This window comes from Synchiropus splendidus, chromosome 1 (genome assembly GCF_027744825.2).
Source record: "Synchiropus splendidus isolate RoL2022-P1 chromosome 1, RoL_Sspl_1.0, whole genome shotgun sequence".
NCBI classification, from domain to species: domain Eukaryota; kingdom Metazoa; phylum Chordata; class Actinopteri; order Syngnathiformes; family Callionymidae; genus Synchiropus; species Synchiropus splendidus.
Window position 1 is genome coordinate 61669077 of NC_071334.1, and position 13333 is coordinate 61682409.

Here is a 13333-nt window from a genome sequence, read left to right on the forward strand (position 1 = left end):
ATTGCACAAACTTGATCTCAAAGAACGTAAACTTGACAAACAACGTCATTTGTGCCTTTAAATGTCAACTCTTTATTTCCATTCCAGGGCTGCATCGCTTGTATAATTTTGTTTCAGGGAGATCAATGTCACATGACAAAACCAGGGAAGTCCACGTCTGTGATGACCGAAACACGAAGAAGACATTCAGCAAAGCAGCGTATTGTCCTCTTTGTGAAGGTGGAGATGACAGCTCAGCCACAGACTCACATGGATGCCACCCACATGGCTTGACTTTTCACCCCCTCACTAATACTTTTGTCACCTCTTTCATCAAATCTCAATCTATAAAGGTAATTTTAAAGCACAAAACTTCATGTCATCATGTGACATGACTTTCTCCCTTTGTAATCTTAATTTAAGTTTGAACTTTCAAAATTTCTTTTTCAGTAGAACCAGACTTGAAGTATGGAGTTGGACCACATTTTCCTCCTTAAACATTCTTACTTGCGATGATGCACACAGATCTTTTTCAATTTGTTCAAAACCCTGCCGAGTGAATTTTGAGTCAGATGGCTGTTTTATTAACCCCAGCCTGCCTGGAATCATGTTCCAGTAACAAGGAACACTTGCTGGGGCAGATATCAAAGCGCTTCAGTCGATGCTGCTGCTTTGCCTGCTACCTGCGGAGCACCATGCAGGGCGTGTGTGCTCGCGTGTGTGTGGTGTCTGGTTGATCTTCACTTGTGAGGACAAAACAATATCCTTGTTGGGACCGTTGGGACCCCACAAATCCAAGCCTCAATTTCAGGATGAAGACATAAAAATAGATGGGTCTCTATAATTGGGCACCATGTGTTTCGGAGGGTTAGGTTAGGGATGAGAGGCTGGGGAAAGGGTTATGGCAATGAGCGGATCCCACAAGATAGAAATACAAACACAGGCAACAGTCTTAAAAACCCCACAATATATGCAGCCACGAATCAAGCGATACTGATGTGAAAGGTTACTTACTGTCCTCCAAAAAGTTGCATCCCAAGGAGAGCAAAAACCACAATAAAGAGGAAGAGGAGAAAGAGCAAACTGATGATGGACTTCATGGAGTTGAGAAGGGAAACCACCAAATTTCTCAGAGAGTTCCAGTATCTAGGGAAACAAGAAGAAACTTTATATGAGTGGGAAATGTATTTTCACTTTTGCGCTCAAATAAAGAGTCTGATTCATTGCTATACAGTATAACCATGAAAATGACATGTACGGTGAGTTGAGGAAAATCCTTTCAGGAACTCGAATGTGTGTAACAGGTTTATAGATACATACTTTGTAACTTTGAAGATCCTGAGCAGTCTCAGTGCTCTCAACACGCTGATGCCGAAGGATGCCCCTGGTTTTATCATGTCCCAGATCACCTCAAAAATACTGCCGACTATCACCTGGTGAGGAAAACAGGAAGTTTAAATCAATAAAATGATACACAAGTGCATTAAAATACATACTGGTCTCCATCTGCTCTCAAATGGTAGTCAAAAACAAATCAAATAAAGGATCTCACAAGACACCAGATGGTGTCATGTACAGTAGCAGCACATGATGCAAATTTTAAGGTCTTAGGACTCTCTGTTTAGCTCACATTTCCCAAGTAAAGCTTTAAAAAAAAGACTGTCAACAAGAAAAGAACGTAAATTGAAAGACTTGATTAAGTGATTCAACTGTTCCAGTGCGTTATGGACAACCCATCCTCTCTTCCATGGCGCCATACATTCGCAACATCAATATATAACAGCATCGGATTGAGGATGAGGTAATATGAAAGTCACGGATTGAACAGTTTGAGTGTTATAACGGCTGGTGGCTGATAATACGTCACTGGTACTGACCCCAAAATCAAAGCAGTTGAAGGACGAGTGGAAGTAATTCCTCGCGCCAAGGCCGTACATCTTCAGCGTCATCTCCGACAAAAACAATCCCAAGAAGACAAACTCTGCTGTGTCTGTTTTTGGGGCAGATATAACATGATAAAGACACAACAGCAAATAACCACTTCTTCCTGTGAGACTTACAGAGAGCCCTGGTGAGCCACTCGGGTTGATCATAGTGCACAATGGCCACACACAACGTGTTGAGGCCGACCAGGCAGAGAACGATCCAGTAGAAACTCTGCGCTTTCACCATTCTCCGGATGAAGAAGCGGATTCTCTTCTCTTTGCGTTTGAAGTAGGAAGAGCTGTCCATCTTTCCGCTGCTCTTCACGCTTGCCCGACCAAACGGAGAACCAGGAGGAGCTGGAAGGAGATAGATTCCCCTGAATAAACATCCTACTTTTTGTTCGGGTTTTTCACTGTCATATCAGTATAATCTGTAAATGCAAGTCAATTTAGTGCTATTTACAAGTGTCAGTGGTTGCTAAAGTTCTCAAAGTGCAAAGACTGTTGAAGTTTGGGGCAAATTGAAGCTTAAATACCATTAAAATGTGCAATAATAAGAGGATATAATCGCCTCACATTTGTTTGCCTAAATTGAAGGACTTTCAAACACTTCATTTCATGGTCAGAAATATGATAAGCACACCATTAAAAAAGGAAATATTTTTGTTTAATCTTAATACTCCCCAATTCCAGCCCAGAGAAAGCAATTACTTCATCCCTTTATGTGGAACTGCAGAGCTAAATTGTTTCTAAAACGCTGCAGGTTATTTTGTGGTGATTTTAAATCAGCAGTTTAATTGCAAAATTAATTGTCCCACCCCCAAGGTGTCGGCATGCTTACAGCCACCAGGGAAACCACAGATGGTTGAGGAGCCCCCACTGTGCTGAACACTCACAAGTGTCTCAGTGTTACATGAAACACTCGTCTGATAAGTGGAGGTGCACACATGGATCAAGAAAGGCTTTTGTTCCAGAAGGTCAGCTCGCTGAAGAGCTGGCATGCCAGGGTCAGGGGTGAAGTGAAGCAGAGCTTACCAACGGAGGAAATGTCAGCAAACGGATCTTCACCTTCTTCTGCTCCGATGAGGTCGCTTTTACCCTTTTTGACTTTGTTTCGTTTCATGACTGGAGAAGAGGCAGAAAAATATGTGAGTTTTGAATGGTGTCTTTCATGGCTTCGTCCTTTTTTAAACACACTTTTATTTACTGCCCGTGGTCATCTGTCAGAACACCTGCAAAAAAAAGCTCTGACTGAAGACGTTCCTCTCCAAGCTTATCGGCCATAGTGCAAATCTCCTAGATAGCTTCCCAAAATCGGCAGACGATCGAGGTTTGAAACAAAGTGAAGGCGATCCCGAGTCAAGCTTGTTTTGGCTGGCTGCTAAAGGTGTCAGTTAAATTTGAAAATCGCCTTAAAAAATAATATATATACATTTTTTATTTATTTATCTTATTTTACTTTCCTTTTCCACCCACCTGGAATGTTTTGTTTCCTCTTGTACCAAGCACCGTCCAGCGGAGACTTCTCCTCAGCGATCTCATCCTCCTCCTCCAATAACACCTCCTCTGCTCAGACAAAAGAACACGACACTTTCAGAACAATTGTGACTCTTCTACAACATCCTCTCACGCTGTTTCATAGATGACCTGCTTTGCAGATCCATTCCAGATATCCAGTCAGCTCCCTCTCTATCTGCTGCTGTCTCCGGAGCTTCAGGAACTCTTGCCTCTTCTCCACACGCTCCCTCTCTTTGGCAAACTCTCTGTTGGGAAGCAAAATAGTCACCAGTGAAGGTTTGGCAGGGGTAGAGATGGATGGAGAACAGTGGAAATGATTGTGCTATTAGGTTCCCACCACCTCAATCAATGAAATATCAAAGTCAATCAAACACCATTGCTTCAATCTGACTATTTTCATCACTCAATTCACATTTCTAAATGCCAGAGACAGATTGTTTTCAGATCTTCATGAGCTGGGTTGAGGAGGCTGACCCCTGATGGGACAAACCGACAAACAAATATGAATATATTGATCTATATTCAAGTCTACAATACATTTTCTAAACGGTCGGGGCACCGTAGCAACTCCACTTTTGGGTAGGAAGCATGTTTAATGGAAACCTTAGTGCATCAAATGAAAGTGGAAGAGTGGAGCTGAGCTTCTAAGATGGGGCGACATGACAGCTGGGCAGCAGTTGATGGGAAGAGGAAAAAGGCCTTCGGCATCTTTGGATATTTCTAAAAACCAACATGTGGGTAAGAGGAAAAACATGACAGAGATGACATAACCCTCTGTAAAGTGAATGATGCACCGAGATATGTATATGAATTGAACTTCCTTATGTTGTACATCCTCTTGTGAAAAAGTAACACGACAACAGTGAGTCTATTATGATGCTTACACCAGTGTCAGGAAACTGCAGTTGTACTTGAACCTTTTTCATATCTTAAGCCTTAAGCTGACTGATTTTAAATGTTCTTACCTTTATTTTGCAACATGGTTTTGTACTCAAGTTTCCTTGATCATCTTTTATCACTAAGAGCAGTGTCCATGAAGCTGCATGAATAAGACAGACGACCAGAGGTTCCTCTCACCGGGTGAGAACGGAGGGACGTAACACAGAACATGAAATCAGCCATGCATTCGAGCAGTGACCGAGCGTATCAAACACAAATCTCGAAATCACGACCCACCGAGGGCTGCCAGCGTGCGTTGGCTTTGATTGAGACACAATGAGCCGGACAGATGCAGAACTACAAAGGGCAGGATGATTAAAGCTGCGCCGCAAAGCCATTCAGAGATGGAACAATGGCAATTGACAATGTTCAAAAGGAATGAACTCGCTGGCAAAAGTGACAGTGAAGTATCTGTTCAAAGTGTTTCCGTAGACAATCAGACCAAGATCAAATGAACCTTTATTGACCTTTTTATTTTGTGAATCCATCTTTCTATCAACCCGGCTCATTCCTGGACTTGGAAAATATCAGTATCATATCCACATATCACTGAAAGATGTTTTTTAAATGGGGAACATTTTCTTCTGTAACACATTGTATGTTAGAATAAACATTTGCTGCTGATTATGTTATTATTATTATTATTATTATTGTTATTATTATTATTATTATTATTATTATTATTATTATTTAGTGTTGACAAGTTATGATGTACCTATTTTCAAATCATTATTCAGATTCTTTGATATTTGATGAAGCGAAAAATGAATTCTCACCCTGATAAGACACCGAGGACCAGGTTGAGCATGAAGAAGGATCCGATGATGATTAGAGGGATGAAGTAGAGCCAGTTCCACGTGTTCCCTGCAACGTCATTGGTCTGCACACAAAAAAGACAAACCGCATGAATCATCTTTACTGCCAGGTGCTTTAGTTATGCATACAGGGACTTTGACCCTGGTTACATTTCCTCTCTGGTCAACAGATCAGTGCAAGAGATGTCACGTGAGATTTCATGTGGGGTTGGGCTCAGGAAACAGGCATTGAATTTAAACATTCAGCTGTTGTTTCACTGTGCAATTATCAAACACCAGGTTCTAACTGAGAGCGTAATTTTGTAAGGTCAGGGGGATGAAACCTTGTCATCTAAAATGAATGCGAGTCCATGAGGACGACCTAATTCGCAGTCTTCTCGTCTGAATCCCCCAAGCTTTCTGTTGAGATCGCCACGAGAGATCAAAGGTTACAGGAGAGCACAAGCTCCTGATTCCTCTAATTTAAATCCCACTTGGATCATAACTTGCTAAGTTTCAAAGGACATGAAGCAAACAAACTTACAGACTTGCTTCCCATTGAGCAAATATGCTCCAGCAGTCAGGAGGTAAAGCAGGGTTTGCAGCTAAAGCTCCTAACACTGGGTTGTGCGGCTATTGTAATGTGCGCTCATGGCACTGCGAGTCTCCTCCCGACAGTCTCTTCACGGCCGTGGCCTGGTGATTTGGACAGCACACGAGGAGGAGGCTTGTGGTGAGACTCATCAAGGGGCGAGGCAGCCTGCAATCGACTGGCCAGAGTAGCAGTCAGGAGGCCATGCCATTACAAGCAGCTCTCTCTCTCTCAAATGCATACATGCATTCATGGAGTGCTCCATTGTGTTTTCCCGGGCTCGATTGCTAGCATTCTTCTCACAACGTGGAAATGGAACTGACTGACATGCTTTCTTTTATTTTAAAAAAAAGCATTGTGTATCCCGATACAGGTGTGAGAGTGGACAGGTGAAGTTACAGGATGTAGAGATAAAGAAGGTAGAGGATTTGAAGTACTTAGGCTCAACTGTTCAGGGCGATGGAGAGTGTGAGAAAGAGGTGAAGAAGCGGGTGCAGGTGTGTGACAAAAGGGTGTCGGCAAGGATGAAAGGGAAGGTGTACAAAACAGTGGTGAGGCCAGCAATGTTGTATGGTTTGGAAACAGTGACACTGAGGAAAAGACAGGAGGCAGAGCTGGAGGTAGCAGAGATGAAGATGCTGGTATGTAGGAGACAAAGTCAGAGAGGCTAGATTGAGATGGTTTGGACATGTACAGAGGTGAGAGAGCCAGTACATTGGTAGATGAAGATGTTGAGGTTGGAACTGCCAGGCAGAAGGTGGCGAGGAAGGCCAAAGAGGAGGTGGAGGTGGTGAAGGAGGACATGAAGTTTGTAGGTTTGAGAGAAGAGGAAGCAGAGGACACAGTAAGATGGAGGAGGATGATCCGCTGCCTGAAGGGAGAAGCCGATTGAAGAAGAAAAAGATGAAGTATCCCGATACAGGTGTGGTGATACGATACATTGCAATATATTATGATATTATTGGTAATATATTATGATTTGTTAAAAACAGCCAATTTTTTTAGAAAAAAAAAACAATGCAGAAACCTGACAATATAATGTTCATGAAAAAGATGTTATGTTCATACAAACTGCCTTACTAATTTACTATATATTGACATTCAAAACTTTAAATAAATAATATCTTGCATTCAAGTACTGACAGATCAGATTTCAAGAGGTCCACAGGTGATGTCATCCATCGCATTCATTTCCCACCGCTTTACCACTTCCTCTCCCCAGAAACCTCTTACAGCTCTTCCAAGGAATAACCAGACGTTCGCAAGTCAACCAAGAGACACAGTCTCTTCTTCTACCATACAGTTGGACATGTCTCACCAGGGAGGCCACGTCCGATTTTTGAGGAGCTGATGTACTACTCTGAGTCTCTTCCAGATGACTGAGTACAACTCTGCAGAGCAGACAAGTTTGGGAAGCAGAATCTGTCATGTCGCTAATGGACCATGTTTTTATCAATGAAAGTGTCGAAGAAGTCACATAGACTGTCACACACACAATTTCATCATTACCCCAGCAACCTCTAGCAGAGAGGACAGGGTTCTTCTTCTGCTTCGGGCACTTTAGCAGGACATTCATCACGACGATTTTGTTGTATGTCAATTCCCAGAGTGTGATCACAGATGTTAGCGGGGAAACAGCTGGAGGCGACAGGGATGTATATGTGTGCATGCATGTGTGTGTAGAACTGCACAGTACATGCGCCATGTATGTCTTCACCATAGCCTGAAGGCAGATTGGAATTCAACACTTCCAGCAAAGGATTATTGAGCATGAAGCCAAAGATGTTGACCATTAGTGATGATGAGTCAGTTAAAGTTTATTATTGAAGTATTGCAGAGTGTTTCTTGTTTTAATAGGGAACTTTTAAAACCACTGTTTGCTAAGCCACTGTTACTAACCAAAGCATGAAATAATTAGCAAGTAGTAAAGGGATTTTTTTTGGTTCTAAATACAGTCAGCGGTTTGAAAAGTGGTTTCCGCATCATTTTTAACCATCAGCATCCATCCCATCTTCTATACTTCATGTCCTCTGCTCGTGGGCATTGAAAATAGATATGGCCAGTCTTGCCAAGAAAAGCGACCTCATTTTAATAGCTGTCTGGTAGAAGCAAGAGCTGCATGCAAGAGCTGTTCATGCAGTTAACAATAGGTTGGTTTGGTTCAACGGTTTATTTGTGCTTGAATTTAGCCCAGTGTATCAAGTTTAATTCACGCAAGTACACAACATCTATATTATACAGAACATTTAGAGCAGTTATATAATTTTTCCTCATCCTTTCACTCCTTCATTTTATACTTTTGCTTTTATTTTGTTTCCAAATCGTATTATTGTTTGATGCCCCTTGACAACCCCGCACCAAAATGGATCAATAATAAGAGTAAGCAACATGTATTTTTATGACATTGTATTATACAGTGAGTGAAAAAATAAAGTTAATATTTCCAGTCAAATTTAAGTCCCTGACAACTGCATTCATTCTCCCTGGACTGGAAAGGGCAGTGAACATGCTTTAATACGATTTTAGGAGACTGTGAGTGCACCAGGAAGGCAGAGATGAAGCCATATGGCAATCATAACCACTGGCTATCTTCATTTTGCTCATTAGAAAATTGCTGACGCACTCTGTGGCTGTCGGCAAGATTCCTCTAATGATCCCATATGTTTCAGTATTATTTGACAACAACAGGATACAGACCTAAAATTGGTTTTGCGTAAACGTCAGCTAAAGATTCTCGGCAGTTGGAAGGGAAGTTGGACCAGCATTGGAAAGCTTGGGTTGTAATTCCAGTTCAGGGGAACTACAATTTCAAATACCATTTAATGTTCAAAATCTTCTCCAGTTACCAGCTGTGATCGTATCTGGGTCTGACTGGGTCAGAGCTGACTTTCCAGACTATAGTCTGGTGCCTATAGGGGGACAAGAGGTTCACCGGTATTGACAAAAGAATTCCAGGCAGTGAAAAGACGGACTAAGGCCACAGCTCAAATCACTGTGATGCTGTGGTGTATTCTAGTTTACATGCAACACGGAGGGATGCTGCCTCAATGACCGTGCCCAGTTCAACTGTGAGTAGTTGAACAGTGTGTAGGAACAATAGCCTTTCGTTCTGAGGCAGCTATATATCGGACATCGCTGACGTTTTTGAACAAAGGAGGTGCAGAACCAGAGCATCAAAGCCATGGTTCAACATCGCCACCATCCTGGACTAGTCAAAGTAGCCCTTTAAGAGTTTTTTTTTTCTGAAAAGAGGAAGCAAAAAGTGTGATGACCCACCACTGTGATGACAAACCATTACTTGCTACACACAAATTCTGTGTCCTTGCATGCACAAGTCATTTTGCTTCAGTTAATATTACAGATATACAGCTTGTTATACGTCGTAACTCCAATATTAACTGAAACAACAGATATTCCTCTATTGAGCCGTCTTTGGACCAAAATTAGAGCGCTTTTATTCACGAATGTGTTAGTGGTTGCTGGGTGAAGAAAGAAAGCATGAAAGGTATTTATGAGCAGATTACCATTTCAACATAAAGCAGCAGCACAATTTCTTGCATGGCTACTTTGTGCCAGTGTTTGTACTCTCCTTCTCTGTTGATGCCGTTGTGCTGTTGAAAATAGTCATAATCTCCTGCACTCTTGTTGCGACACGTAATCACGGCTTGCCGAGGCGTTGGAGTAGGATTAACTCTGAGTAATACATGCGGGAAATGAGGAGTGTCGGAGATGGAAACAATTTGAGCTCATTCCCATTAAAAACACATTAAAATAAAAAGGAGAAAAAAAGATGAGGTCTCCCCTTATTTAACACTTGTGTATATGATGAGATGAGTTTAAACTGACCATGTAGAAATGCACTTTCAAGCTCCAGCTGAAATACATGACAGAAAATAATAATAAAAAAAATGTTTTTTTTTTCTCTTCTGTTGTTTATTAAAAAATATTGACATACAAAAGGATAAATTCTGTACATACTCATAGTACATGTATCGTGTAAACTGTTAGCAGTCACAGGTCCAGTCGACTGGCTTTGTCAAATAGACTTTTGCTGTTTTGAATTCTCATCATTATTTGCTGCTAATGTCGGTGCTGATACGAAGAAGTTGAGAGCACAACATGGCAACAGTGCGGGATGGTTATTAGCATAAGCTGATATCTCTCCTCGCAGGCTTCCCCTTCTCTGTCTGTCAGACGATTGCGGTTGTAACATCAGAAATGAGAGGCAGCGCATCAAAATATAGATGAGTCAAGCAAGAAATGTTGGATATCCAGGAGCAACTTCTGGACTTTTCTGGACTTGTTATTTCAACTGAAATAAAAGAAACAACGCCAAACTTGACTAGGAAATATTCTTGCTCTGATGATGAACTTGCTCTTGCCATACAATGGAATCACATGGACACTGTCAAAGAAGCGGAACCTGCTCGCCTTCCTGGTTCTCTAGTACATCTGGAGATGCAGCAGTGGCATGGTAGGGGTGTAAGAAGCATCAATGCAGTCTAGTAACACAATACATTGGTGTGATACTTGTTATTGTAAGTACACTATTTTGCATGCATCATCTTTTCCGCTTTGACCAGAGGAGCTGATTTGATATTTGATAAATAAATACTAGGATTATTATGCAGCGTTTATTTATTTATCCGATGATTGGGAAATTCAACTCAGCAGCAAGCATTAGAGACATCAACAAAATGCTTGAGTTTTTGCATTAATGTGATTTAGTTTAATTCTTCTCTGAGGCTGGAGTTCTGTACAGGGTCAGAGAGTTTTCTTTTTTTCACAATTGAGGGCTAAAGAACACATTTGCACATTTTTTTTGTTAGTCTCCTTCTTCTTCATGTTTTCAGACGTTTTTCCCTGTTGAGTTCCTTGTGATTGACAATGAGCGTTCAAGCCTGAATTGGGCTGCTATCATTCAGGATAGCGAAGACAAGAGTGTGAGCCACACTAGAGTCAAATACACCTGCAACACAAACCTACAAACTCTGCAGATTCGTGGCAACGCAACATCACAGTGAATGAATGGATGCTACCCAGACAACTCTGAGCCTGTATATTGATGTTCTGTTCAACCCACCTGCTAATCCATAACAGTTTGTAAAGTGAAGTGCAGGATTTTAATACAACAAATATTGTTATTATGCTGATTTAGGCAGTTCTGGTATGTTTTTATTGCCTCATTATATCGCATCATCACTACTAGGTCGGAGCAGGTATGGCCAGTTTCCTGCCAATACGCAGCCGTATGTGACAGAGTGAGGATCGCGGTGCAGGTTTGGTACTGTCGTTGCCACAGGGGCACATTAGACAGTGGCTGCCCAGTCTAGACCAGGCAGGCATGGTCACTTCTGTGAATGTAGTTCACTTACATCAGTGTGAAAACCTAGTTCCATATCCTATTTTTATTATTTTCGAGATGGAGGCAGACGTTCATTAGCAGAATGTTTCAGTCCACAGGCAGGAAGAGCGAAGAGGAAGTCTGTCTCGAGCTCATGTACAGAAGCTACTGGGAGTGTTCTGAGGAAGCACATTTATAGGTTAGAAAAATTGTCGGAGGCAGGCGGTAATGACAGCAAGATGGTAATAACTCCACATTTTCTTTCGCACCATTAGAGCAAAAGGGGTATGAGCTGTCTGCCTGGGGGGCCAGCGGGGGCAGATGAATCTTGGAGGTGAACGGCGGGTTAAAGTATATAATCCACTGTATAGATCTCATGCTTGGATGCCATTGTAGTGCCGTGACATTATAGACTTTCCCTTCCCTCGTGTGTTATGGCTCCATGAGTGCATCTTCACTTGTACATGCAGGAGATGAAGGCACACATGACATGCTGATTCACTCCACTGCACTTGCACAAATACACCTACAGCATGAAGGCTTTCCCTTTCCCACTATTTCCCAGTGCAGAGAATTTAGAAAAAAAATTATGAGCAAATATTTTTTATGTTATTTTCGAAATGTCCGGATCAATGACGAGTTCCCTGGCTAACAGCGGTACTGCAAAATATGTACATGATTCACTGAAAGGTTTCATTTTCATTTGAAAGGTCATTTCATGCATGTAAACTAAAGCTTATCTTCATTTTTTTAATTTTTCATTTTAAACCACTGACTGTCACCACCCTCATGATGAAGCTGGCATCACGAGTCTCGATGAATAGAGAGTACAAAAGCATCATTTTTCAAGTTGAAAAACGTAATCGCTATTTCTTCATTATTAATAAGCATTATTACTTTCATCTAACCGAAATATTGCCAAAATATTACTCATGCCGAACCTGTGCACAGTCGGAATATTTAACATGTAAAGTGGTTTATAAAGGAAATTATTTTTTTTATTATTTTAAAAATTTGATGCTTTTATTCAATAGCTGTCATCACAGTCCAGTAAAATAAATACATCATGATGAATGTAAATATAAATAACACAAGCAATAAAGTCCTTGATGGTGCATCTGAAACAATATGACCTTTTAATACTGAAATTTTGTATTTAAATCAGAAATCATGCTATGAAAAACATGTGAATACATGAAGTTAAAATGAATGAAGCAGAAAACTTGAATGATTCATGAGGCTGGCATGAACATATTTATAATATAACGGATGGCGGTGGATGAGAGTGGCAGTTGGAATTATGATGATTTGGAAGAAAAGATGACGGTTGGAAAAACATCTCGATAAGAAGGAGCTGAGGGAAACAGCATTCCCAGCTCGCGGCAGTGAGCGCCTGCAGCGCTTAGGATAATGAGCCAGTTTCAGCTACATAAGATGTTTGGAGTGAAAGGAACAGGAACAGCGGAAGATGGGAGACGACTCTGCAGGCAGCTCACTGTGCCATTTAGCTGCTCTCTGAAGCAAAGTACAAATATCAAGGGGATGAAAATAAAGAAGGAGGAAAAAGGGGAAAAGGTGAGGGCACAAAAACAATGACATACAGATCCACGAATTTACTCAATGCGAAAACATTTTTCACAACATTTAATGCAGTACATGTGTGGATGTTTATTTATTATTATTTATTTAAGTCTATCGGATCAAATTGTCTGTGGAGAGGTTGAAAGTTCTTCACATCTCTGGCTCTTCTTTGAACCACTTACCCAATTTGATTTAAAAACGCATCAGTTTTATGCTTCATTTCGCAGCTTAGAATTAAACTACATGCATAAATGATGAATATAAATATATTAGATTAATATTATGAATATAATAAACAACTAACAATAGAAAATATGAAAATGCATAACATTTTCTTTTGCAAAATGTTACCTAAAACACATTCATTTCAGTCTCCACTACAGAGATGAGTGTTGAACATGTCACTTATATAATGTCTTTGTATTTGCGCACATGTGGGCCAGACAAAGCCACAACTGTAGACGTCTGCTGCAGACACCTGCGTCACACATCAAATTTTTGTGGCCCAGACTTTACAGCCTTAAGTGAGGAAAGAGAAGCTCATTTGCTCTTCGATCTGGTTCAAGATTTTTTTTATTTAAACAGGACAGTATAGCACAACTTCAACTCCATCTCTTGGGATGAAGAATATGAAGAGATATGAACTATGAATAAATATTCA

General features: G+C 41.0%; 1 protein-coding gene across 7 annotated transcripts in view; it reads right to left on the bottom strand.

The window, feature by feature from the left end:
- Positions 1 to 13333, bottom strand: part of cacna1bb (calcium channel, voltage-dependent, N type, alpha 1B subunit, b) — a 102568-nt gene that overhangs the window by 43194 nt on the left and 46041 nt on the right. For all 7 annotated transcript variants that reach the window (XR_008412940.1, XR_008412939.1, XM_053849216.1 and 4 more), the window contains exons 7-14: positions 5138 to 5241; positions 3552 to 3667; positions 3381 to 3470; positions 2940 to 3029; positions 2040 to 2261; positions 1857 to 1969; positions 1300 to 1412; positions 994 to 1125 (exon numbers count right to left, since the gene is read on the bottom strand). Coding sequence is in view for 5 of the 7 variants with exons in the window: in XM_053849216.1 (XP_053705191.1) it covers positions 994 to 1125; positions 1300 to 1412; positions 1857 to 1969; positions 2040 to 2261; positions 2940 to 3029; positions 3381 to 3470; positions 3552 to 3667; positions 5138 to 5241 (980 nt within the window). In the remaining 2 variants the exon portion in view is untranslated. The remainder of the gene's footprint in view (positions 1 to 993; positions 1126 to 1299; positions 1413 to 1856; positions 1970 to 2039; positions 2262 to 2939; positions 3030 to 3380; positions 3471 to 3551; positions 3668 to 5137; positions 5242 to 13333) is intronic.